Source organism: Erythrolamprus reginae, chromosome 8, assembly GCF_031021105.1.
Source record: "Erythrolamprus reginae isolate rEryReg1 chromosome 8, rEryReg1.hap1, whole genome shotgun sequence".
NCBI classification, from domain to species: domain Eukaryota; kingdom Metazoa; phylum Chordata; class Lepidosauria; order Squamata; family Dipsadidae; genus Erythrolamprus; species Erythrolamprus reginae.
The window spans coordinates 23,363,668-23,390,032 of NC_091957.1; the positions used below are offsets into that span (position 1 = coordinate 23,363,668).

The following is a 26,365-nucleotide window of genomic DNA, read 5'->3' on the forward strand; positions in this document are numbered from 1 at the left end:
ATTTTGGCGATTTTTACCATGCACAGAAGCAAAATATTGGGGAAATACGCTGAAATATCACTCGCTTGTGTGTCCTTGCGCGAGATTCAGTTGTTGTGCATGCGCAGAAGCAAAATATTGCACATGGGCGTGCACACATCTGCCGGGAGCAGGCAGCCCTTCAGTGAACCATATGCATAAAGCCTGTGCATGCTCAGATGGTGAAAAAGTGTGTATGACGGTAAATAGATAAATACCGTATTTTTCAGAGTATAAGACATACCTTAGTTTTGAGGGAGGAAAACAGGGAAAAGAATCTGCTTACCAATATTCATCTGGTTATCATCCTTAGCCAGCACATAATTTTATCCCCTGGTAAGAAAAAAACTTTATTTGGAGAGAGTAACAATGAAAGAACTTGCAAGCCAATAAGAGCTGGGAACATCATTAGCACCTGGAAAGAAACACTCGGAGCAAATAGAGCAATGGAAAAAACCCTGCAAAGACTTAGCAGAATTTTGTAAAACATTCTTCCCAGAGAGTAACATTAAAAGAGCTTGCAAGCAGGTAAGAGTTGGGAACATTGTTAGCACCTAGTTAGGGCTGGAAAGAAAGTTATTTGGACCAAGTAGAGAATGAAAAAAACCCTGCAAAGACTTAGAGCTTGGAAAACATTATTCGCAGAGAGTAACGATGAAAGAGCCTGCAAGTTAAGAGCTGGGAAGATCGTTAGGAGCTAGTTAGGGCTAAAAAAAAAAAAAAAAAAAAGCTACATTCAGAGTATAAGACGCACTCAAATTATCAGCCTCTTTTGGGGAGGAAAAAGTGTGTCTTATATTCCGACAAATAATGTAGCTTTCACCACTGGGCCACCCCTGTTAGCTGTGGGGTGATGGTTGAGAACACAACTTGATTGGGAGTAGGACTGCCACGCTCCCCCCCCCCTCCCCCCCGATTCTCGTGAGTCCACATATTTCTGAAAATATCGAATATCCATTTTGTGCGGAATCGGGATGGGGCTGATTCTAATCCCGTTTTTCTCGGCTTCCTTCTGCCCCTGCAGATTATTTCTCGGTCCCCTCCGGGAGCTGCCTGCCCTCGCCAGCACCCTCGCCAGCCCCATCGGTGGCTGGCTCCATGGCATCCAGTTCCAGTTCCATGCGGTTCCGACGGCCTCTAATCAGCCCAGCTCGGCTAAACCTAAAAGGACAGCAGCTATGTCTCTTCAGGGGACAAAACAAATTCCATCACAGTGAAGATTTTCCCTCGTTTGTGCCGGAGCGGTCCGTCTTTTCCAAAATGCCCTTCGGAGAGCTGGGCCTGCCAGGTATGCTCCGTTTGGAAACATTGGAAGAGCCAAATGCTGATACCAGTCTCCAATGGCAGTTCCGGGTAATCCAGCAATGCTGTAGTCTAGCCCAGGGGTAGGCAAAGTTGGCTCTTCGATGACTTATAGACTTCAACTCCCAGAATTCCTCAACCAATCATGGGAGTTGAAGTCCACATGTCATAGAAGAGCCAACTTTGCCTATCCCTGGGCTAGCCTTCCGGATGCATTGAGACTACATTCCCGGAATCCTTTTGGAGGTTGCAATATTCACGATCCGGTCCCTGCTTTTAAAAGAGGACATGTGTTAATATATGAGCAGGAGTAATCATTATTTACCAAGGTTGTGCACACACAGAAATGTTTAGATGGAGATTAGTTGTGAATTATTTGGAATATGTTCAGTTCTGGAGACCTCACCTACAAATTGATAAAATTGAACGGGATCCAAAGATGGGCTACAAAAAGGGTGGAAGGTCTTTGTTCTGTCTGGGTGCCCCCAGACTTCAGCACCAACTGAAAAAAGCAGCCAGACACGCTGGTAAAACGCAAAGTCACTTTATATTTTTGAACACAAACACAGAGAAAAAACTGTTCTTACACACTGGGATGCTATGAGGCTTCACAGAAGAGTCACGACGGCCAGACAATACAACAGGCTTCTTGCTGGCACACCCACCACTGTAGAGAATAAGACCCACACCTCCCCCAAGGTTTCAGCCTTCAAGGGCACAAGCCAGAATCAGAGACGCCAAGGATTGCAGCAAGGTCACAGGACTCCCAAAAGATAACTCTCCACAATACAGGAAGGGCGGGCCTGCCTTTTCAGCCTTTCTGGGGAGAACCACACCCAAACCCAGCTGTTGCCTATTAGGGATGGTAATACCTGGTTAATTGTCCCCTTCGTTGTGCTGCTCTTCTCTGCCTGAGATCGATGATGGCTTGTGCGTTCTCATCTAAGGACTCCAGGCTACTCGCTGGGGAGAGCTCCACCCCGGGGGTCTCAGGCTGTTCTGCCTCTTCCTCGGCCTGCAATTCCTCCTCCCCGTCTGCCTGGACCTCCTCCTCCTGTTCCTCGTCCTCCCCCTCTGAGCATGGAGCCGGCAGAATGCCAGCCGTTCCCTGAGGAGCCTCAGACTGAATCACAACAGTCTTAAGCTTAAAACTTATCAGGAAAGAACTCAATCTGTATAGTCTGGAGGACAGAAGGGAAAGGGGGGACACGATCGAAACATTTAAATGTTAAAGGGTTAAATAAGGTTCAGGAGGGAAGTGTTTTCAGTAGGAAAGTGGACACAAGAACAAGGGGGCACAATCTGAGGTTAGTTGGGGGGAAGATCAGAAGCAACGTGAGAAAGTATTATTTGACTGAAAGAGTAGTAGATGCTTGGAACAAACTTCCAGCAGATGTGGATGGTAGATCCACAGTAACTGAATTTAAACATGCCTGGGATAAACATAGATCCATCCTAAGATAAAGTACAGGAAATAGTATAAGGGCAGACTAGGTTGGCCCTGAGGTCTTTCTCTGCCGTCAATCTTCTATGTTTCTATAACTACTCAGCCACACACAAATGTACTAACTTGAATGAAAGTTTACTTTGAGAAATAACATCTTCCGATAAACAGTCTAAAGTCGTACACATAATAAGGCGGAATAACAATCTGAATATCACCAAGTACATTTATTTATTTGTTTGTTTATTTTATTCAATTTTTTAAATGCCCCCCTTCTCCTTGGATTCAGGGCGGCTTACAACATGTTAGCAGTAGCACTTTTAAACATATTGTCCCCACAATCCGGGTCCTCATTTTACCCACCTCGGAAGGATGGAAGGCTGAGTCAACCTTGAGCCGGTGGTGAGATTTGAACCACTGACCTGCAGATCTACAGTCAGCTTCAATGGCCTGCAGTACTGCACTCTACCCACTGTGCCACTTTGGCTCTTACATAGTCTTTCTTACCAGTTATCTTTGTCATAATCAGTAAACAACGATATCAAACCTAAACACCCCAAAAAACATCTCTAGGTAATTATTAATAATAATAATAATAATAATAATAATAATAATGGAACACTCAATTGGAACACTCAAAAAGGAGACAGAAGGACTAATACTGGCGGCACAAGAACAGGCCATTAGAACAAATGCTGTCAAAGCCAGAATTGAAAAATCAACAGACGATCCAAAGTGCAGGCTCTGTAAAGAAACAGATGAAACAATCAATCACATACTCAGCTGCTGCAAAAAGATCGCACAGACTGACTACAAGCATAGACATGATGCTGTGGCACAGATGATCCACTGGAACTTGTGCCGGAACTACCATTTACCAATGGCAAAGAACTGGTGGGATCATAAGCCCGAAAAAGTGGTCGAAAGTGAGCAAGCAAAACTACTGTGGGACTTCAGACTTCAGACTGACCGAATTCTGAAGCATAACACACCAGACATTGTGATCGTGGAGAAAAAGAAAGTATGGATCATTAACATCGCAATCCCAGGAGACAGCAGAATTGAGGAGAAGCAGCTAGAGAAATTAGTGAAATACGAAAATCTAAAAATCGAGCTGCAACAACTCTGGCATAAGCCAGTGAAAGTGGTCCCAGTGGTACTTGTCACGCTGGGCGCAGTACCAAAGGATCTCAGCGGACAGTTGAAAACCATCGGAATTGACAAAATCTCCATCTGTCAATTGCAAAAGGCCGCTTTACTGGGATCGGCAAACATAATTCGCCGCTATATCATGCAGTCCTAGGTGCTTGGGAAGCGCCCGACTGGTGATGAAATACAAAATCCAGCATAGTGATCTCGTTTGCTGTGTTGTACTGACATTATTATTATTATTATTATTATTATTATTATTATTATTATTATTATTATTTATTAGATTTGTATGCCGCCCCTCTCCGAGAACTCGGGGCGGACAAAACTTGGTTTGTCCACAACAGCTATGCGCGGGTTTAAGAAAGTAAGAGTTGAGCGTAAGGATAAAGTGGGGAGGGGCAGTTTTGGCCCATGGAAACTTCAGCTTTTGACTTTCCGCACAGATCTGACAGCGGCTAGCAGCGTCTCCACCGAGGATTCGGGGAAAAAGGTGGAGGGTTCGTCCCACTCATCCAATTGCGTTGTCGACACCACAACGAAAGAAGAACCTTCGGGCTGGAAGAGTGAGTTCATCCTTTATCTTAACCTCTCCACCTCCACGCCCCACGCCGAAGATGGCAAATTAAAAATTACTGTATTTTTCGGAATACAGTAATCCCTCGCTACTTCACGGGTTTTCAAAGGGGGCTTAAATCCATTGAAAAATTTAAATCCATTCCAAATTCATAAAATTCTTCTACAGTACTACTGTACTCTATTAAAGAAACTGGTAGGATATCACATGTATTTGCAGCTGAGAAACATTATAGAATTACTGTTTAATGCAAAGGGTGGGTTTTAAAAGTCCAAATTCTCGTTAAATACATAAAAAATATCTTTCCTCTACTTCATGGAAATTCGTTTTTCACGGATGGTCTTGGAACGCATCCCCCGCGAAAAACGAGGGATCACTGTATAAGAAAAACAATAGGGGGGAAAATCTGCCTCCCAGCAAACAGCACAAATTATATACACCAGTGATGGCGAACCATTTTCTCCTCCAGTGTGTGAGTGCCCACACCCACAATTCAATGCCTGGGGAGGGCAAAAACACCTTCTCCCACCTTCCGGAAGCACTCTGGAGGCCAGAAATGGCCCGTTTCCCAACTTCTGGTGGGCCCCAGTAGGCTCGTGTTTCCCCCTCCCCAGGCTCCAAAGGCTTCCCAGAGCCTCTGTGTGAGCCAAAAATCAGCTGGCCGGCACACACATGCATGTTAGAGCTGAGCTAGGGCAACAGCTCACATGCCAGCAGATATTTGACTGAAAGAGTAGTAGATGCTTGGAACAAACTTCCAGCAGACTTGGTTGGTAAATCCAAAGTTAACTGAATTTAAACGTGCCTGGGATAAACATAGATCCATCCTAAGATAAAGTACAGGAAATAGTATAAGGGCAGACTAGATGGACCGCCATCACTCATATACATTATTTGCTGTGTATTTCTGTGCATGTGTACCTGGCCCATCGAAATAACAAAGCATTGGAGAAATGTACATTATGGCCGTACATTTTGCTGGATATCGGTTGCTTGACTTCCAGGATCTGGTCCAAGATCTAGTCAGTTTCACTGCTTTTCAGGATCCGGTCAGTTTCATTGCTTTTCAAATCAAATGTGTCTGGAATGTTTGAAGAAAAGTGTCTATTAATGCCAGAAGGTTTTCTTAAAGACCTCCAAGGTCCCTTCCGGCTTTTACGCTGTTATTATCGTCCCATCATTTGTCTGACGTGGTATAGGGTCTCCTCCTGGAGCAGGGTTGGACTAGATGACCTCCAAGGTCCCTTCCACCTCTATTATTCTATAAAGAGAGGCAGAATTTCCTAAAACTTTGTGGGGGGGGGGTTAAAAAAAAATCAAACGGATGATCTGAACATTTTTTCCCTCTCGTGGTTCCTTTCCTTCCATAGGCTGCTTTGGGTACCTGCTTCTTCGAGGTCTCCTGGCCCTCAGCTTGACAGTCAACGCCATCTTCACTTCGGCCTACCTCTACCAAACGTTGCGGTGAGCTTCGGCCCCACACTGCCCCTACATCCTCTCAAAATTGGGGCGTCTTCCCCATTTTTCTCATCCTGGAGATCGTGAGGTTACCGAAGAGACTCTTGAACATCACAAGGACCTTCTCTGCTGCACAGGCAACAGGATCTGGTCTGTTTCTCCTGATCGCCGTGGCTGCCCCGATATTCCTAAATCTTTGTGGATCGGGAAGCTCCCTTTGACATTTTATTTTGCCCCGGTTTTCCTCGATTTGTACAGGATGTGGGATGAAGTTTGGAAGGTGTTGGCGTTGCGTTGCATTCTGTCCTTCAGCCACAAACCTCGAATGGCGGTTAAATGCTCGATTGCAGAGAGAGCTGAGAAGAACTTTGGGAGAGTCCCTTCTCTCCATCCTCTTTGGTGGTCTTCCAGGCTCTGTTTTTTTTCCTAATCTCTCTTTGGCTGAGGGGAAGGGAAAAAAAACAGTCCCATTGGGTTGCCGGAGATAGGTTGTTTGACTTCCAGGATCCGGTCAGTTTCACTGCTTTTCAGGATCTGGTCAGTTTCACTGTTTTTCTAGTCAAATGTTACTGTATGTGTGTTTGTTCTTAATTTATTCATTTTTGGGATCGGGAAGGAGTTTTAGAAGTTTCACGCAGCCCAAAATGGGTCAGTGGTGGGCTGTTTCAAGGACATCTTTATTAGTATAAGGGGAAACCTGTGTAAAATAAAGTGATTTCTTTTTGTTTTGTTTTTTCCCCCCTGCTTTCTGATGACCTCCTGCTTCCCCCCCCAAAACCAGAAACCTGTTCCTCCAATTGAGGATTTGACTCTTCTTTGCATTTAGATGGTTTTTTTGTTATGGTTGTTTCTGTTCCTTTTCAAGCCAAAGAAGTTGCCCCCTCTGCCTGCAGTTTGGAAATCCCGATTTTTATTTTTCCCTAGGTGTGAAAAAAAACCCAAACTTGTCTTTTTCTGTGAGCTGAGAGGCGAAGCTTGCGGTCTGCTAGAAATGAGAAAATTGAAACTTGGCTCAGTAAATAACTTTCCTGAGTTTAAACCTTCCTTGTTCGGCTCATGTTGGCTGGCTTAAAACGAGAAAGCTTCTGTCTTAAACCAGCTGTGCAACATGGGTTAGGAGGCTGGGGGACAGGGGTTGTTTGTTTGTTTAAAAGCATGGCCAAAAAAAAGAGACATCTCCAAAGCTTGCTTTCTGCCTCTAGCAACTAAGGAATTTTATTTACTTTCATTTTTGGCCAAGATTTAAAACCCACCACTTTATCTATAGACAATCTTGGTTTGAAAGCGGGGGCATTTAAAATGTCTTTTTTGCCAATTTGGATCAAGGACGTCGGCAGGATATTGGGTGAAGTTTCTCAGAACCGTCCCTCTGTTTTAAAAAGTTTCCCCTTTTTCCCATCCTGGATCTTCTTCCCATTTTTTCAAAGCAACTTGAAAATTTAAAAAAAACTCTCGAGAAAACGTTTTATGTTTCCCAGACATTTCAAACATCGTGTCGAAACGGCCTTTCTTTAACCCAATGGTCAATCCTATTTAATTGTGCTTCGTAAGGGCAAAAGTCGCGTATTCTCGACATGAAATCAGCAAAAAAAAAAAATGCACAAGGGACAACAGAATAGATCAATTGTTTTGGTGCTAGGAGACAAGTTATTAAAGTCATGCTGGTAATCCTTTGATCACAGTGTTAAACTACCATGCACCTTAAGGGTTACCCATTTTCAAAGGTTTTTTTTTCTTAAACTTTAGCTTGGAAGGGGGGGAAACACATTACACAGGGGTTTTTTTAAATGGATATTTCATGTCAGTTTGGTTTTGCCTGTGTCTGTCTCTGTTTTGGGGGACTAAGGTCTTAACATTTAACAAACGGACAAGTTTCTTCTCAAATTCACAATATTTCTGTAGAAGCAGTCCCTCTCTCCCTAATCCAGCCTCCTAGTAATCTTTTGTTATATGGACAAAGACACATACCTGTCCCTGAGGACTAGCTTCTTGCTGAATGTACAAGAACGATCAAATATTATACACTGTGTCCTGCAAGGCTTGAATTTCACAACGGGTGGGAAGGGCCACTGAACGCCATTTGAGAAAAACATGGTGAGATCTTTTATTTCGTTTTATACTTTTAAGGAGATTGGAGAAGTATCCGCCTCTCGGGGTGGGTGTTGTTTTCAGATTTCGCGAGGGCGTTTTCCCCCTCTGGAGATGTTTTACGTTCTGCGTTGGAAAAGTTATTTTTCTTTATAAAACCAGTTAAGAATAAAGGTGGCGTTGCATCTTGAATTTCATGTCTGGTTCTTGCATCGTCAAAATTTAAGACAGCAAAGAACGGAAAGAAAGCCTGCATTTGCTAAACAGAACTGACCTTTTGCAACCTAGTGCCCTCCATCAAACCCAATACTATACAGTATATGTCAAATAAAATTGTAACATTTTGTTCAGGGGAGGTGTCATCATAGATAAAGGATCAACAGCCCAAATAAAATCTGCCTTCTTTCCCAGTGCAAACATGAAGCAAAATTTACCATTAAAGAATATTTAATGGTAAATTAAATATTTAAGGCCGTCCTGTAAGAATTCACACACATTGAATTATTTTTGCACAAAAGGTGGATTTTTAAAACTTTTGAAGTTGCTTCTGCTCTATTTGTGCAAAATCACACTTCAAAAATAAAAATTCAGATAAATCCAACTTAGCAACCACAAATCACACTTCAAAAATAAAAATAAAATCCAGATAAGATCCAATTTAGCGACCACTATTGAGCCCAAAATTTACATGGGTAAGCGAGAGAAATTCGTTATAAGGGAGTTGGTTGGCCCCTTTTTGCGACTTTCTTGCCGCCTTTGTTAAGGGAATCACTGGTGGTGAAGTTAACAGTCCCGTCATTAAGGGAATCTGGATTCGCGGCATTGACTTGGCGCATCCCGGCGAGATTTTGCTTCTGAGAATGCGAGGGGATTTGCGTGCGAGATTTCGGCAATTTTTTTGCATGCATAAAAAGCAAAAGAATCACTGAAATCTCGCGCATGCTTACGTCCTGTCGTGAGATTTTCCTTCATTTTTTAAAAATGAACTGTATAAATCGAGGACTTTAAAAAAATTAAAAATTGGGGGAAAAGAATCTTGAAAAAAGAATGCCTTAGGAAAATGGCCTATTGTGGACACATTGAACCCCACACAAAAAAGTGCAAAGTATTTTGTGTTCAATTTAATTTAAAAATCCAGTTTGCCAAACAATACTGCAAAGCAGTAAAAGCAAGGTCTGTTACCAGTAACTGGCATTTTTGTGGCAACGTTTTTGTGCATCTCCTTCGAAAGACATTAAATTCAGTTTTTAAAACATTTTGGGGAACAATTTGCGGTTCCTTTTGAGGATGCAATTTTAAAATTTGTGGATCTTTCATCCTTGCATCTGTAGGTTATTTTGGATTGTGGGCTATTTTTAACCGAGTTTCTCTTTCCCCCCCCCCCTTTAAAATTACTAAACTTCAGAAATTCAGGATGCCCCTGTAACCAAAAGATAATATAACTCAGATAAGAGTTTTTAGGGGTTCCCATCATAAAGTCGAGTTTTTTAAAAAAGCAATGGCTTTTTGTTTCCAATGTCTCCAATGGCTCAGGGGAATTAGAATTATAACTCATGGAAATTTAATGGAGTTAATGAGACCACGAAGTTATCAGATGGCCAAGCAAGTTGCAAGTTATCCCAAAACGCATGTTTTTTGGCATTTTTGGGTAGCAACATTAACAACATCCAGGTCCAGGAAACCAAGAGAATTTGGGCAACCGACAGGAGGGACCTTTTGAGCCAAGACTGGCACAGGCTGGTGTGAGATCAGGGCGCCGGTGTAAATCCTCTTTTATTCTGAATTATTGCAAAAAATAATTTGCAAGGGGAGGGGGGCAGCCGGAAGAAAATGCTTCGCAATGCAACGCGCAAAAAAGGAAACGGTTCCAATCTTGGGGAGGAGAAAAAAACGCGCCAGGGGGAGCCTTTGCAAAAGTTTGCACGCTCAGTGAGTCCCAGGCAGGCATTTCTCTCTTCCTGTCCAAAAACCGTCACCTTTTTTTGTTGTTTTGTTTTTGGGAGATGAATTGCAAACCGAGAGTAATTTATAGCGCATGGGCAGAGTTGCAGGCTCTGCTGGGTTTGGAATTGGATCTGGCCGGTAGGCATGGGTGGAGGGGAGAGAGTCTTTTATTTTTCAAAAAATATATATTTACATTTTTTAATACACAATAGCTTGATAGGACAAAACATGCAAGCGTATAATTTTAGGAATCCCACTTCCTACCTTATTTATAGCTAAAGATCAGTGCAAAATTTCGTACCAAATTTGTAAATACCGCCAGTCCTTTTATTCCTCCAATTCATTACAGCGCATCTCACCGAGGGCTGGAAACCATCATAAATTTAATATATATTGTCTTCCTATTTATTTATTTACAATTATTTATATTAAGATATAAATTTGTAAAACTATTTCCAAAAGGCGCACGCAGCTCTAAAAATCCCTAGCCATGAATATCCGAAGGAAAAGCCCAGTGGAGGGGGGGGGAGAAGGAGACGAACCCCACCCCACTTTCAAAAGAATTGTTACAGTTGTTACTCCGTAGTTACATCTCCCAACGACCTGTCTCTGAACCGCGGAGCGTGCGGAGGTCAGCGGCTGGGCGCAAAAGTGCGCCAGGCTGCCGAGGAGTTGGGAGCAGTTTGCTCACTCCCACCCAAAAAAAGAGACCCCCACCCCAATAAACTGGATCCACTTCGATCCTCCGAGGGGTCCCCGAGCCCTTGCCTGACGGGGTCCCCCGACGGCTCCCCCAAAAGGAGAGGCTCGCCTGTAGAAGAGGGCGTGCCACCACCTCTCCAAACGCGCGCTTTGGAGAGCCAAACGCCCGCTTTGGAGAGCCAAACGCCCGCTTTGGCAAGCCTCTGCGAGCGTTGCGATTCGGAGGTGCCCGGCTCGGGCCAAGAAGAACGGCCCGGCGAGGAAGCACCGGAGGAGGCTTCGAGTCTCTCTAAGCCCCCTTATTCCTACGTGACTCTGATCTCCATGGCCATTGAAGACAGCCCGGCCAAGCGTTTGCCTGTCCGTGCCATCTACCAGTACATTGCCGGGCGCTTTCCTTACTACCGGCTTGGCCAGCGCAGTTGGCAGAACAGCGTGCGTCACAACCTAAGCCTCCACGAGTGCTTCGTCAAGGTGCCCGGCCTGAGCAAGGGCAGCGATTGGACTCTGGATCCGGCTTTCCGCGAGGGCAAGTACCAACGGCGGAGACGCGCCCGGGCGCCTCCATCACCTCCTGGCCCGCATCGCGTGGAGACGCCGGTCCAACCATCCTGCGCCCCGGCTGGATGCCTCTGGGTACCCCCCTCGCCTCCCATCGGCCACTGCCCGCCGGGGATGGTCCCCTTAGGCGTATACGAGCCTTATCACCCCAGCTTTTGGATGCCCGGAGGCGGGGTGACTCTCCCTCAGCCGCTGCTTCTGCCTCCTTCGGCTCCGAGATCTTCTACCCCGGCTCTCTCCGATCTGCCTTTTGTCCCTTACTGGGGCCGGCAGGATTCGAGCCATTCGCTGATGGAGCTGAAATGAGAACATCCTGCAAAATAAATAAATTTTCAAAAAAAAATGCTGGAGGAAGAGCTAGATGTTTTGCAGTCTCAAGTTTCTGGTTCTGAGTGAGGACAATACCCACCACCACTTCTGATATTCAAGTTCAATTAGAAGCTGGATGTTTGCAGTCTCAGCTTTCTAATTCTGGGTGAGGACGGTTTCTCCTCTCCCCCTCGCCCCCACTTCTGATTTTCAACTCCAATTACAAGCTGGATGTTTGGCAGTCTCAAGTTTCCAGTTCTGAGTGAGGACAGTCCCCACCACCACTTCCGAGAAAACCGATGAAATCCAGTTCTGAAAAGCCAAATTAAAGAAAATTGATTGTGCCCTATTAGCAGTTCCAATTAATTATTGTCATTTAAAGTTATTTCAAAGTACAGAAATAGAGCAACATTTGTAGTTTCCCCCTCCCTCCAATGTGTAGGAGCTGGGAGGGCATAAAAAACTTTTAACATCCCTGAACTATTTGGGCAAAACATATTGGCGGATTGTATTTAGTAAGAGGAAGTGTAAAAACAGTATTCATGATATAATCCATCGAATTCCTTGTTTGTAAGTCTAGAAATCCTGGTTCAAAGGATTTTCCAGAAGTTTCTTCTATTGTGGATTGATTGCAAAATGTTTACGGTTGCAATATTTTGATTTTCTTCTACCAGGTTTTTCAATGCGTAATGGCAGTTTTCATGGTCTCTTTTTGTGTATGTGTTGTTTGTGGGATAAACACAGTTCAACAGTTTACAGCTTTCTATTCTGTAAGAAGTGCTCCAACAGTTGTAATATGAGAAGTGAAAAAAAACAAATTTTGACAGATCTGGGAAACAGAAACTGAGAAAGGGGTGGGTTTTTTGTGGGGTTTTTTGAAAGAAGCTAATTTCTCTGCCTTCTGAATAAAGATCAAAAATAGGAATGAAAATTAAAACTTCCCCGTATAAAGGTTTCACGTCATCTTATAAACACTAATAATTTTTATAGCGCCTCTCTTTAAATTTGCAGTACTCAGGAGTAATTTCTAGTCAATTAGCAAACCACAGGATGAAAATAAAATTATGCATTTAGTATTTGTTATCTCCATTTGTTATTTTAATATTTTTAATACTGCAAGGGCAGCCTGGAGTATTTTAAGTTGTGGTGGAATTTTATATATATATAATTTTATTATATCTATATAATATATATATATATATATATATATATAATTCCACCACAACTTAAAATACTCTAGGCTGCTCTTGCAGGAATAAATATATAATTTTATATATTTTTAATATTTATATAGTTTTATGCAAGTGTATGAAAATAGGATGGGCGAGTTAAAAAACAAGAACCTGTTATTCAGTTGTGAAATAAAATTATCTTTCAAAAGTTGCTGCTGTTTGTCCAAAACACTAGTTTCTTTTTAAAAAAATAAAGTTTTGATTGTATTAAATCTCTGAAACCTGTTTGATTCCTTTTTACTTACTTAGGATAAATTTCTAGCATATTTATTAGTAGAATAATTTTAAACTCTAGAGTCTTATTAATCTGACTTCCATTCTCACCAATCAATAACATGCATGTTTTTTAAAAAGTAAAATCAATTTTTACTACCTTTTAGGTATTTTTTTTCTAACTGGCAAAGCGTGAGATTTGGAATCTTCTCATATCTGTTTGCATCTTTCAACAGGGCAAACAAACAGCATTTACCGCTAAATATCAGTTTTACTTTTATGTATTTTCCAATTTGAGCAATTTATATAGAGAGAGGGGAGTTGAATGCATTTTTCATATTTGCTCTGTGGCCTCCAGTAGGAGGCGCTATTGAACGGTTTAAATCCTCAGGAGTCTTAATTTAATGCTATGGGTGCCATTCTAATTGGAGGATTATGGTAAGGGTAGTACTTCTGGCAGGGGCAGATGCGAGAAACTTTAACATGTTAACGTTAACTTTAACTCGTTCATGAATAGGGTTCAACTGAATGATGAACTGATATAAAGGAGATGCTTTTTACCAATGGAACTCCCTGCTTCAGGATTTATATTCTCTTTTTTTGTTTGTTTAACAGAGCCTTAAATTATAACACGACCCCCTCCTTTTTTATGCTTCCAGTTCTTAAATTCCACAAAACGAATTGCAACAGACCCATTGCATCTCAAGCTGTCTCCTCTCTTCGTTGCCTTCCCTGGGCTTTCGATCCTGAAGACTAGAAACTTGCGAAAAGCAGGTGGTCTTTTTTTTAAATGAGATTTTCAGGATACCAAAATGGCTGGAGGGGACGGAGGTGTGTGCCTGATGGGCCAACCCCCCCAAAAAACCCACTTTATTGTGGTAAAAAAAATATTTCATGTTCAGACTGAAGCTCATAAATTGCCCAAAGATGACATTTCTGTTCTGGTTATTGGTGGATTTCCCCTTGATTGCTTTAAACTTTCCCAGCACTGAGAAACATTTCTTGTCCCAGACAGACTCTGCGGTTATCCCTAAAAGTGTGGGGGGTGAAAACAAGAGGCTATTTTGGTGTGATTTTTCTTTCTCCCTCCTTTTTTCTATTCCCATCCTGCATTTCGATCTGACTTTTTTTATAAAAGTGCAAACTGTCCTATTTTTTTTTCTATCATTACTTTTTATCGTTATTTCTTGAAGGCATGCAGCCCTCCTTCAGTGGGTCGCCCTCGGGAAAGGCACTGCATGCCATGATATGGTCACATCAGAATGAAGCGACAGAGAGAAAGTTTTTGGGAGGACGACCAAGAATGGATCCAGGTGTCTCCTATTTATTGTGTATTGACAGTTCTGACATGTGGTACAAAATAACCAATTAGCAAATGCCACATACATTTAAACCAGCACCATATAAGGCAAACTTCTTACATTCCTTGCCTTTTCCCATGGTTGTGTGATTGCAAAGGAATGTCAGTAATGCATACCATATATTTCCCTATATGGAAGTTCTATATGTTTTCTTTAAATGCTTTCCATACATGGTCATGATTCTGCAGAATGCTTCATCAGCCTAGACTTTATTGCCTTTCCATAGAGGAAGAATTAAGATTTTAATACAGCACATAATTTAGGCTTAAATATCACTCTCCAGTAATATCTTATTCCTTAATTTCAGTGCTTATAAATCTATGATTACAACAATTTCTCTAATGTTTTATTTGAACGAATTACCATCCTGTAATTGTATTGACAAATACATACATAGGTAAAAATAAAATAAATAAATAAACTTCTCCAGATCAAGTAATCAAAACAGGGAAATGGGGAAAGGGAGAGGGGTTAGGAGAGATAAGCAGCTACTTCTGAAAAAAAAAGTTCTGTAGATTAATCAATAGCAGAAAAAAAATAAAACTTTTTTTTTTTGAGTGGTGGCGCTATACTGCTTCACAGTGCTTTTACAGCCCTCTCTAAGCGGTTTACAGAATTAGACTGTGGCCCCCAACAATCTGGGTCCTCATTTTACCCACCTTGGAAGGATGGAAAGCTGAGTCAACCTTGAGCCAGTGGTGAGATTTGAACCGCTGAACTGCAGCTAGCAGTCAGTTGAAGTAGCCTGCAATACTGCACTCTTGCATTCACAGCATGATTCTGTGGCTCTTTAGGACGGCGTGCCTGTTTACTTTCTCCATCCTGGGCAAATACAGTGGTACCTCTATTTAAGAACGCCTCTACTTAAGAACTTTTCTAGATAAGAACCGGGTGTTCAAGATTTTTTTTTTGTCTCTTCTTAAGAGCCATTTTATACTTAAGAACCCGAGCCCGGAAAAATTTCCCAGGAAATTTGAGAGCGGCATGAAGGCCCGGCCAGTTTCCTGCCATTCCCCCTTTAATCCTGACCATCTCGGGCTTTTCTGGGCTGCCAGAGGAGCCTTTCGGTAGCGCTTAAGGAGGATTTGGCAGTCCCGAGCGAACAAAGCATTTTCCTTTCTCTGTGCACTTGCAGAGGGAATAAACCACTTCACTGTGGTGACTCCCTCGCGATGCCACCCATACACCTGGCGCAAGGTTGCCTCCCGGAGCGTCTGAGCACAGAAAGGCAAACGAGAGCGCCTTGCCCCAGCCGGATCAACTCGGCTTCAGCCAAACCGAGGAGTCACCACAGTGAAGGAAAGGCGCCAGCTACAAAGCGAGCGAGAGGAGAGGGGAGCCCTTCAGCATCGGAAGGAAGAGGAAGCAGGTAGCAGCAGCAGCCGCCTTTCAATCAAAGGAGTGGGAGGTTCCGCCTCTCGCCCACCTGGGTTTCTCCCTCTGGCACAGTGTATGGGAGGCAGCCTCACGCTGGGCGTATGGGAGGTGCGTGTTCCTCCTTGCCGCCTGAGAGTCCCTGGGGTTTTTTTAAGTCTTAGAGTTTTGGATTTTTTTGATTCCCCTCCCCCCCTTCTTCCTTCGGCAGCGACTGTCCTCGTCCTCTTCTTCTTCCTCCTCCTCCCACCCAAATTCCGAGCTTTTATTTCTTTCCTAATGGGGTTGCATGCACTATTTGCTTTTACATTGATTCCTATGAGAAAAATTGCTTCTGCTTAAGAACCTGGTTTCTACTTCAGAACCTGGTCACGGAACGAATTAAGTTCTTAAGTAGAGATAACTGTACATGCATAAATAAAAATAAAATAAATAAATAAATAAACTTCTCCAGATCAAGAAATCAAAATAGGGAAAAGGGGGGGGGGAGGAGATAAGCAGCTACTTCTTCTGAAAAAAATAATTTATTCTGTAGATTAATCAAGAGGAGATTTTTTATTTTTATTTTTTTGGAGCGATGGCGTTTAGCACTTGAGACTTATATGCCGCTTCACAGTGCTTTTACAACCCTCTCTAAGCAGTTTACAGAATCAGCCTCTTGCCCCCAACAATCTGGGTCCTCATTTTACCCACCTTGGAAGGATGGAAGGCTGAGTTAACCTTGAGCCGATGGTGAGATTTGAACCGCCAAACTGCAGCTAGCAGTCAGCTGAAGTAGCCTGCAATACCACACTCTTCCGTCCACAGCATGATTCCGTGGCTCTTTACGCCCACATGACTGCTTTCTCCACCCCGGGCAAATATTTCCAAAAGAATAACAAGGACAAAATATAAAGTCTTGCAAATAGAAATTACCACACACACAAAAAACAAGGGGATCGGCCTATTTTTTTTCACAGCACCAGAAGGCAGGAAAAAGAAGTGATGAGTGGAAACTAATCAAGGAGAGAAGCAATCTGGAATTGAGGAGAAATTTCCTGACAGTGAGGACAATTACCGTATATTATTTCAGATTATATGACACACCGGTATCCGGTATATAAGACGCACCAAGGGCTTCGGGAGGTCAAAAAATGGCTGTATTCAGTGTATAAGAGTTAGCCTTCTCCATGTCCCGTCCGTCAAGCAATGTCGGTTCGCCGGACCTTGGGGCAGAGCCTTTGCTGTGGTAGCTCCGACACTATGGAACCAACTAACCCTGGAGATCTGTGGTATCCCAACTACCGTTCTTCCGGAAAACCGTTAAAACCTGGCTTTTCCAGCAGGCCTGGGACCATGAGTGAGTGAGTGTATGTATGGCTTTTTAACGTTATACAGTACTGTAATGCATTTAATACAGTTTTATTGTGTTTATTACTCCTATGTATTTTATATTGTTGGTATTTATTGTCAGTATTGTAAGCCAGCCAGAGTCCAATTAGAATTTGACAGACAGACAGATAGGTAGAGTGATGGGCTCCTACAGGTACGGTCAGGTATGCAGAACCGGTAGAATTTTTTTTTTCTTTTCCCCCCTTCTGGGCTCTGGGTATATTTTTCCTATCGCAGTAAATGAGGTTGAATGTGTATAATTTTAGAAGAGTTGTGTGTATGTATGTGTGTGTATATCCACATACAGTTTATACAGTTGATAATGTATATTTTTATGTGCACATGTGGCACATATACATAGAATTAAAGAGTCATAGTAAATAAAGAGGGGAATTGTATCTCTTTGAGGCGAGGAGAGGCCAGGCACCCTAACCGAAACCCTGGATGTGAGTTACGTCAAGATGGCCACCTTTAAGCCAGTCACATGACCTTTAAGCCACCCGCCGGTCACGTGATCATCAACCACTCCCACATGGCCAGCAAGCCACACCCACAAAATAAGCTACGCCCACAGCGTGGTAGTTAAAAAATTTGCAGCACTTCACTGAGGAACGTGATCTTACGGGCAGTCTGCGTCCCACGGATGGGGCTTGGCTTGGTTCCACGCCCTGGTTTCTGGAATGCCGTGGCCTGGTTCCAGTCCGTAGAGCAGGGATGGGAGGACCCTTGATCTACACTATGGGTACATCCCATCCCTGGCCAGAATTCTCCCCTAAACTCTTCAGTCGTTCCGCATTTTATTTTTATTTATTTTATTGATTAGATTTATTGATTAGATTTATTGATTAGATTTATTTTATTGATTGGATTTATATATTAAATCTATAATATATATTTTATTTATTTTATTGATTAAATTTATTTTATTGATTAGATTTATTGATTAGATTTATTTTATTGATTGGATTTATATATTAAATCCATAATATATAGACTTTTATTTAATTTATTGATTAGATTTATTTTATTGATTGGATTTATATATTAAATCTATAATATATAGATTTATTTATTTTATTGATTAGATTTATTGATTAGATTTATTCTATTGATTGGATTTATATATTAAATCCAAGATATATAGATTTTTACTTATTTATTGATTAAATTTATTTTATTGATTAGATTTATTGATTAGATTTATTTTATTGATTAGATTTATCACCCAATCCCCGAAGGACTCTGCCAATGTGCTCTCTCTCAAGAGAGCTTCCTCGAATCAGCAACCTCTTCCTGTGAGTATTTCTGGATGCAAAAAGCCGGTGTCTCTGGCATTTTTTTTGCAGATCTTCCCCCAAAAGCGCTTGCCGCAGCTGGTTACAGGAAAAACAGACAAACTTCGGTAACCTCTTGAAAAAGCCACGCTTCCTGTTTGTCTTGTGGGCGCTGCGGAAGAGGTGGTCTCTTCACACGTTTTATTCGTTTTTGCCCACCCGGTGCCCTATTCGTTGCCGGGAAATGGAGTGTTTGATCTCTTCTTCTTTTTAAAAAAAAGAAAAATAAATAAATTAAAAAATAATGCTTTAAAAAAATTAAAAAGATTTTTTCCCTTTTTTTTAAGGAAAAAAGGGAAAAAATCTTTTTAATTTTTTTTCATCCACAATTTCCAAGTACACATCTATGCGTATTCCATAAAGCCTATCAAAACGTAGGTAATTATACATTTCTATCCAATCGATCATCACCAATATCCTATTTTTTCACCTATTCATCAGTCTGTTTTTCTTCATTTCTTTTCATTTCCCTCCCTCTATCTCCCTCTCCTTCTTTTACCTTCTCTCTCTTTCTCTCCCATTTCCTCCTTCCCTCTTCTCCTCCCTTCCCTTTCTACTTCCTCTTTCTACCTCTTTACCTTACGAGTAATTCTTAGAGAGGCCCCACAGAGGCTTCTCCCTGCCTTTTCCAGCCCTGTTTCCTCCCAGGAGAGTCCTAGAGAGGCCCCACGGAGGCTTCTCCCTGCCTTCTTCAGTTACAGTTTCAGAGGCTTGGGTTTGTAAGTGGAAAATGGTTCTTGAGAAGAGGCAAAAAAATCTTGAACACCTGGTTCTTATCTAGAAAAGTTTGTAAGTAGAGGCGTTCTTAGGTAGACGTACCACTGTATTCTGCATCTTCCTTTTCATTGTCAATGTGTTTATCTCTGCACAGTCCAAAATTTTCTTAATTACCTCTTTATTACATAATTATTTCTTAATTACTCCAGAAGGAATGTTTGCTGCTTTCCACTTTTGTGCCAATGCAATTCTAGCTGCTGTAATTATATGGATAATTAAATATGTCACTTCCTTGTTAAATTTGTCTGGCATAGCTCTGATTTTAACGCTATACAGTACATTGTTTTACCATCTTTTCTATCCATGTTTGAGTCAAACTCCAATACTCTTTGGCTTCTGCACATGTCTACCACATATGATGAAAAAGAGCCTGGTTTTTGCTGACATTTCCAACATATCCTTTCCGATGACGGTAAATTGACGGCAATTTTTATAAATTGTTCAACACTTGCGCCAGTTTTCCAACTTGTCCAAAAAACCTTCGGAGGTTGATTGAGATAAATTAAATCGGTATTATGGCATGGAAGAATATTTGCCGTCCACTCAATAAATTCCCTTTTGAAGTAGGGGATAGTTTTTATTTATTTATTTATTATTTAGATTTGTATGCCGCCCCTCTCCGCGAACTGTGATAGGATGGTATGTCTATCTTTTATCATCCAACCGTGCCTTGTGGCTAAATCTGTGGAAATCTTTGGAGATCCACACAGCAAGTCAATCAAAACGACTCCTTGAAAGAGAAAGGCTGCTCAAAGGATCCATTTCGATTGGTTTTGAAAATAAGGGTTGCCCAATTTTGCTTAACGCTCCCATTTAAAAAATAATAATGGAAAAAATTGTTGACTTTCTGAGCTTCCTAGAAAACTTTTCTGCTTCCAGATGAATTTCATTTTCATCCTCCCCAAAAGGCTTCTCTGCTTATCTTTGCAACCTAATCTTACGAGAGATCTTGGCTTTATTTATTTTGCCATTCCTGAGGACTAGTAACTTATTTGTGTTTAGCAATTCTGGGAAAATTGCAACATACTGGTAAGCCTTGTTTTGCTCATCAAATTGCCCTGAAATTATTCCTTCTCCTATGGATTTTATTTTCCCAAAACTGTTTTTGCATTCTGGGAGTTAGAAAATGTGGATATTATAAAATCAGCGTTCGATTGGATAAGCAAGCAAAGTTTTTTCTGCTGCATACAAAGCAGTTTTGGAAAAGGGTAAAAATTAATTAACAAGGTTAATTAAGACGGTTCAAAGAAAGAAACTTGGTCATCTCGGTTCCTTTGATTTTTTTTTCACATGAGGTTCAACGTAAATAGGAGAAACATAGAAGATTGACGTCAGAAAGGGACCTCATGATCCATCTAGTCTGCCCTTATACTATTTCCTGTATTTTATTTTAGGATGGATCTATGTTTATGCCAGACATGTTTAAATTCAGTTGCTGTGGATTTACCAATCACGTCTGCTGGAAGTTTGTTCCAAGCATTTACTACTCTTTCAGTCAAATATTTTATCATGCTGCTTCTGATTTCCCCCCCAACTAACCTCTGATTGTGCCCCCTTGTTCTTGTGTAGTATTTAGTATTTAAGTATTCATTATTAAATAGTATTTAGGAAGAGAACCCTGTTGGTAGTTAGTGGCAAACATCACTTTCCAAAGTGGTTATCTTTATTAAAAAAGCTAGTCCAGGGGTAGGCAAAGTAGGCTCTTCTATGACTTGTGGACTTCAACTCCCAGAATTCCTGAGGCAATCATGCTAGCACAGGAATTCTGGGAGTTGAAGTCCACATGTCATAGAAGAGCCTACTTTGCCTACCCCTGGGCTAGACTGATGAAGAATCTAAATTAGGATGAAATGTAGAGGTAAAACTACTCAGGAGAAAACAACTTGGTTGGCAGGTTTTTATATATTGTAAGCCACCCTGAGCCCTCGGAGAGTGGCGGCATATAAATCCAATGAATGAATGAATGGAATGAATGAAATGAATGGAATGAATGAATGAATGAATAAACAAAAAAAGAAACCAAAGCAGGTGGCCCACAAAATAGATTCCAAATAAATGTCTTAGCGATGATCAATTATCAGGCTTTATTTAAAAAAAAACACCATTGTGTTTGTTGAGAGGATGAATTTATTGTGGCTGATCTGAGAGTTTAAAAAAAGAAGTTACTGTAAAAGAAAAGCAGAACTCAAAATAAGCTGTCAGTTTCAGAAACATGGGTGAAATTACCCATTCCGAAAAAGAAAAAACCCCTTTGTTTTTCTCTTCTTCCCCTTTCTGTCTTTCCTTTTCTTCATTTTTAAAGTATTTCTTCTTTCTTTAATTTCCCTCCTTTCTTGAATTTTTCTTTCTTTTCTTTTCTTTTTTCTAATTTCTTTCTTTCATTTTTTTCTTTTTTTGTTTTCCTCCTTTCTTAACGTTTCTTCTTTTTATTTTTTCTTTCTTTCTGTTCTTTAATGTTTCTTCTTTTTTTCTTTTCTTTTCCTTCCTTCTTTCTGTCTGTTTCTCCTTTTTCCTTGCTTTCTTTTCTTTCTTTTCTCTTCCTTCTTTCCTTTCCTGGTTTCCATTCTTTCTTTTCCTTCCTTCTCTCTTTCTTTTTCTCCTTTTTCCTTTTTTGCTTTCTTTTCTTTCTTTCTTTCCTTCCTTCCCTCTCTCTCTCCCCCCTCCCGCTCTCTCTTCTTCCCCTCCTCTTTCTCGTTTTCACTCCGCTCGACCGGCCAAAACCAAAGGAAGCGAGGCTTTTTGAAGGGCAGGTTACTGTAAAAAACAACAACAAACAAAACCAATAAAAAGAGCGAAAGAGAAAACTCCCTCCGACTCCAAATTGAGCATTCAACCTTTGCTACGCTCAGGAAGCGCGGCTCCCGCGCCCTTTTGCAAAGCCCGCCAGCGGCGAAGGCCAACAGTTCCCAGGCGCTCAGCTGGGAAACAAACAAACAAACTGGAGAAAACCGGGAACCTCCAGAAAGGACCCTCCTTTTCTCCCCAAGACCTTCACCATTCGATCCTGGCCGATCGGAACGGCAAGGAAAAGCTCCACTTCTAAATAAAATAAAAAATAAAGATTGCCGGTTGGCAAGCGGATCTCTCCAACCTTCAGGGCGCATATGGAGGAGCGGATCTACCCAAACGCGCCTTAAGGAAGGAACCTCTTCCATTCTCTCTCTCTCTCTCTCTCGGGAGTGGATCGATCGATCGATGGATCGCTGAGGAGAGCCGGAGCACGCAGGGTAAGATCAGAGATCCCTTGCAAGGGGATGGAGCTGGCTGCAACGAAGGGAAAAGGAGGGGATCTGTTTTTTTTAAGTGGGAGGGATCTGTTGCAAGCCGGGGGATCCGCTCGATCCACTCCCACACCACGCGCAAGCAAGCAAGGGCTGGGCTGGACTTTGGAAACGGTCCCTGGGACGCACAGCCGACGCTTCTGGCTGCCTCGGACACTTTGGCTCCGTTCCCTTGCAAAGCCAAGCCAGCCGCCACCGCCGAAGGAGAGGTGGGGCCGGCCGGGTGAGTCCCATCCTTCCAAGCCGGGCCGGGCTTAAGCAAGCTCGGGAGGGGATGCAGGAGCCGGAGGCGAGCGGGTTTTCTTGCCGGATCCGGGCGCGCCTTTGGAGACGCGGGGGTCCTTTTTTACGCACAGCCACTCCATTCACTCCTTTGGCGGAATTGGGTTGGATTGGAAATGGGGAGGGAGGGTCGCGCTTTGCACGGGTGGGGTGGGGTGGGCGGGTGTCAGCGAGCCCCTGAGCACGTGCAGAGGGCTTCCTTTCTCCCCCTTGCGCCGTCCTTTGTTTGTCTTTCCCCAGCCGAGCCTTTAGGATGCCCCAAGGGATCGGGCGCATCTGGAGAGGCATGGAAAGGCGTCTGGCAGATATTATGCATGGGGGGAGGGGGGGGAATCGCTTTTAAGACCTGCTTTCCGACTGATTTTTTTTCAAAGCAAAAATATTACACCGCTTTCTAGAGCCATATCGGCCTTTCCCGGAACTTAATCATCCGATGGAATTGTTTTTCCTCCCCTTCATTTATTTATTTTATTTATTTATTATATTGGTCAAACAAGTATAGGGTTTTAGTTTGCATTAACATAACAAAGTATAAAGAAGTGATTAGAATAGAATAGAATTCTATACTGTATTAGCTAAGTGTGATTGGACACAAAGAATTTGTCTTTGGTGCAGATGCTCTCAGTGTGCATAAAAGGAAATATACATTTGTCAAGAATCATGTGATACAACACTTAATGATTGTCAGGGGTTAAATAAACAATTGAGGACACAATATTAATAAAAATCTTAAGGATACAAGCAACAAGTTACAGTCATGCAGTTATAAGTGGGAGGAAAAGGTTGATAGGAATGATGAGAAAAAACTAGTAGAAATAGAAGTGCAGACTTAATAAAGAGTTTGACAGGGTTAAAAAGGATAAGAAGGACAGGGACAGTAGTGCTTATGCACACTCCTTACAGACCTCTTAAAAAAGGGGAAAGGTTAACATTAGATAATTTAAGGTTGAAGATTTTGGGGTTAGGGGAAGAAACAACAGAATCAGGTAGTGAGTTCCAGGCACTGATCACTCTGTTGCTTATTAACACCAAGCCCAATATTTAAAAATGCACTGGGAAGCTGGGGCGGTTTCTTTCCTTGAAACACCAAGGCTTTGCAAGGCGCTAGTCCTCAAGAAAGGCTTTGGTGGGGGAGGGGAAAACAAGCTTGGGTGTTTGTTTTTTTTCAGTTAATGAACCCACGGTCTAATGTTTCCCTGAACATCATTTTGTGAGGTTTATGTTTTCTCTAACATCATGAGCCTCAATAAATAAATTTAGACGTCACAAAATTTATTTATTGAGACTCATGATGTTAGAGAAAAATTAGACCTCACAAAATGATGTTCAGGGAAACATTAGACAGTGGGTTCATTAATTGGAAAAAAACACAAATTTTCTCTAACATCATTTTGTGAATTGTGCCTTTAACACATCATGGTTTGTTCCCAGCTCCTTCTGAAGTTTATTTCCGTCTAAAACAAATCTCTTAACTTCAAACGTACTGTATTTGCCACTTGTTGAGAAAAATCTCTGGATTTTTTATTTTATTTATTTTTTAAAACCTGCAAAGGAATCTGAAATGTTTTTCTTAATCAGTGTTTTTCTTAAAAAATTAAAAGGGCAAAGCTTGTCTTTTTAAGGGGCTTTGTGTTTGTTGGCGAGACCTTTGTAAACAATCTTATCCTACTAAGCATTTTAGCTTGAAAGATTTCTCCATGCAGTTCTCAGAAGGGACAATAAATAATTTACTCCATTCCATTCCTTAGTGAAAGCGGATAGGCTTATTCCATAATTTACACCCGTTGCGTTGACACATGTATATGTTACCTCTTTAACAATGCAAAGAAAAAAATGCAATTGAAAAAACATAGAAACATAGAAGATTGACAGCAGAAAAAGACCTCATGGTCCATCAATCTGCACTTATACTATTTCCTGTATTTTATCTTAGGATAGATATGTGTTTATCCCAGGCATGTTTCAATTCAGTGACTGTGGATTTACCAACCACGTTTGTTGGAAGTTTGTTCCAAGCATCTACTACCCTTTCAGTAATAGTAATATTTTTTCACGTTACTTCTGATCTTTCCCTCAACTAACCTCAGATTGTGCCCCCTTGTTCTCGTATTCACTTTCCTATTAAAAACACTTCCCTCCTGAACCTTATTTAACCCTTTAACATATTTAAATGTCGATCATGTCCCCCCTTTCCCTTCTGTCCTCCAGACTATACAGATTGAGTTCATGAAGTCTTTCCTGATCAGTTTTATGCTTAAGACCTTCCACTGTTTTTTTAGCCCGTCTTTGGACCCATTCAATTTTATCAATATCGTTTTGTAGGTGAGGTCTCCAGAACTGGATACAGTATTCCAAATGGGGTCTCATCAGTACTCTATACAGCGGGATCACAATCTCCCTCCTCCTGCTTGTTATACCTCTCGCTATGCAGCCAAGCATTCTACTTGCTTTCCCTACAGCCTGACTGCACTGTTAATGCATTTGGAGACTCTCAGAAATTACTACCCCTAAAAAACAAACAAAAATTAATTCCAGGATTTTGCAGACAGAATTTGTGCCTTGCAAAGAAGTTCAGGTAATCCTGGAACTTAACCATCACAATGGAGCCCCAAAATATCTTTTTGTTTTGGTTAAGTGACTGTTTTTGCGAACTTTCTTTCTGTTAAGTGAATCGCTGCAGCTGATCAGTTAAGTAATTTGCTTTCCCCATTGCTTGTCAAAAGGTCATCAAACAAGGGGATCATGTGACCTTGGGATCCAGCAATGGTCATAAAACAGTATGAATTTGGTCCAAGGGCCCAAATTTTGATCGTGTGACCGTGGGGAATGCTGCAAAAGTCGGAACTCTGAAAAAGTCACTTTTTTCCAGTGCTGCTAAAACATTGAACTGTCACTTAAGTTTGAACTGTCGTAAGCTGAGGACTAAACTGTACACCACCCAGTGACCAGTAGCTCTTTGCAAGGCTGGCTGAGGGGCCAAAAGAATCATCGAGCATCATTTTGGCTTACCTTGGCTGAGAAATCTTGAAAAAAAAATGCCATATTTTTCAGACTATAAGATGCACCGGTGTACCAACATTTCAAAGAGGTAGTTTTTGGCCTTCCCAGCCCCCTGGAGCACTTTGCAGGCCTCACAAATCCTCTGTGAACCCCATTTTTTGCAAAAATGGGACCATTTTTCATCCCTTTTTGCAAAAAAACTGGCACGCAGAGGGTTTGGGAGGCCTGCAGAGTGTTTCCGGGGGGTGGGAGAAGGCAAAAGTGGGCATCTTTGCCTTCCCCCAGCCTGCAGATACAGTCTGCAGGCCTCCCAAAGTCTCGGTGCGCCCCATTCATGCAAAAAAAAGGGGCCCATTTTTGCGCAGAGGTTTTGGGAGGCCAAAAATGGCTGTACTGTATTTGGTGTATAAGATGGACCAAAATCTCCACCTTCTTTTAGGGGGGAGAAAGGTGTGTCTTATACTCTGAAAAATACGGTACCCCATTCTCTGCTGATGGGGCCTGGGTAACTTTAGGAAGGCTGTGGACGATGGGGGTAGAAAACCTGAATTGAGATGGTCCGTGATGCAACACATTATTTCAAATATT

General features: G+C 41.9%; 2 protein-coding genes across 6 annotated transcripts in view; both read left to right on the forward strand.

Annotated features, from left to right (window-relative positions):
* TMEM201 (transmembrane protein 201) overlaps positions 1–8,228 on the forward strand; it is a 42,520-nt gene extending 34,292 nt beyond the window's left edge. Inside the window, exons 9-11 of the mRNA XM_070759240.1 lie at positions 1,043–1,306; positions 4,360–4,479; positions 5,861–8,228. Coding sequence (XP_070615341.1) covers positions 1,043–1,306; positions 4,360–4,479; positions 5,861–5,958 — 482 coding nt within the window. The 3' untranslated portion in view covers positions 5,959–8,228. The remainder of the gene's footprint in view (positions 1–1,042; positions 1,307–4,359; positions 4,480–5,860) is intronic.
* A 13,798-nt stretch (positions 8,229–22,026) lies between these two features.
* The window catches only part of PIK3CD (phosphatidylinositol-4,5-bisphosphate 3-kinase catalytic subunit delta), a 64,336-nt gene continuing 59,997 nt past the window's right edge, over positions 22,027–26,365 (forward strand). The window contains exon 1 of one of the 5 annotated variants that reach the window (XM_070759263.1): positions 22,027–22,441. The gene's annotated coding sequence lies outside the window, so the exon portion shown is untranslated. Of the gene's footprint in view, positions 22,442–22,562; positions 22,785–26,365 lie in introns of those variants that run through there. The other 4 variants (XM_070759262.1, XR_011559727.1, XM_070759264.1 and 1 more) reach the window with 4 other exon arrangements.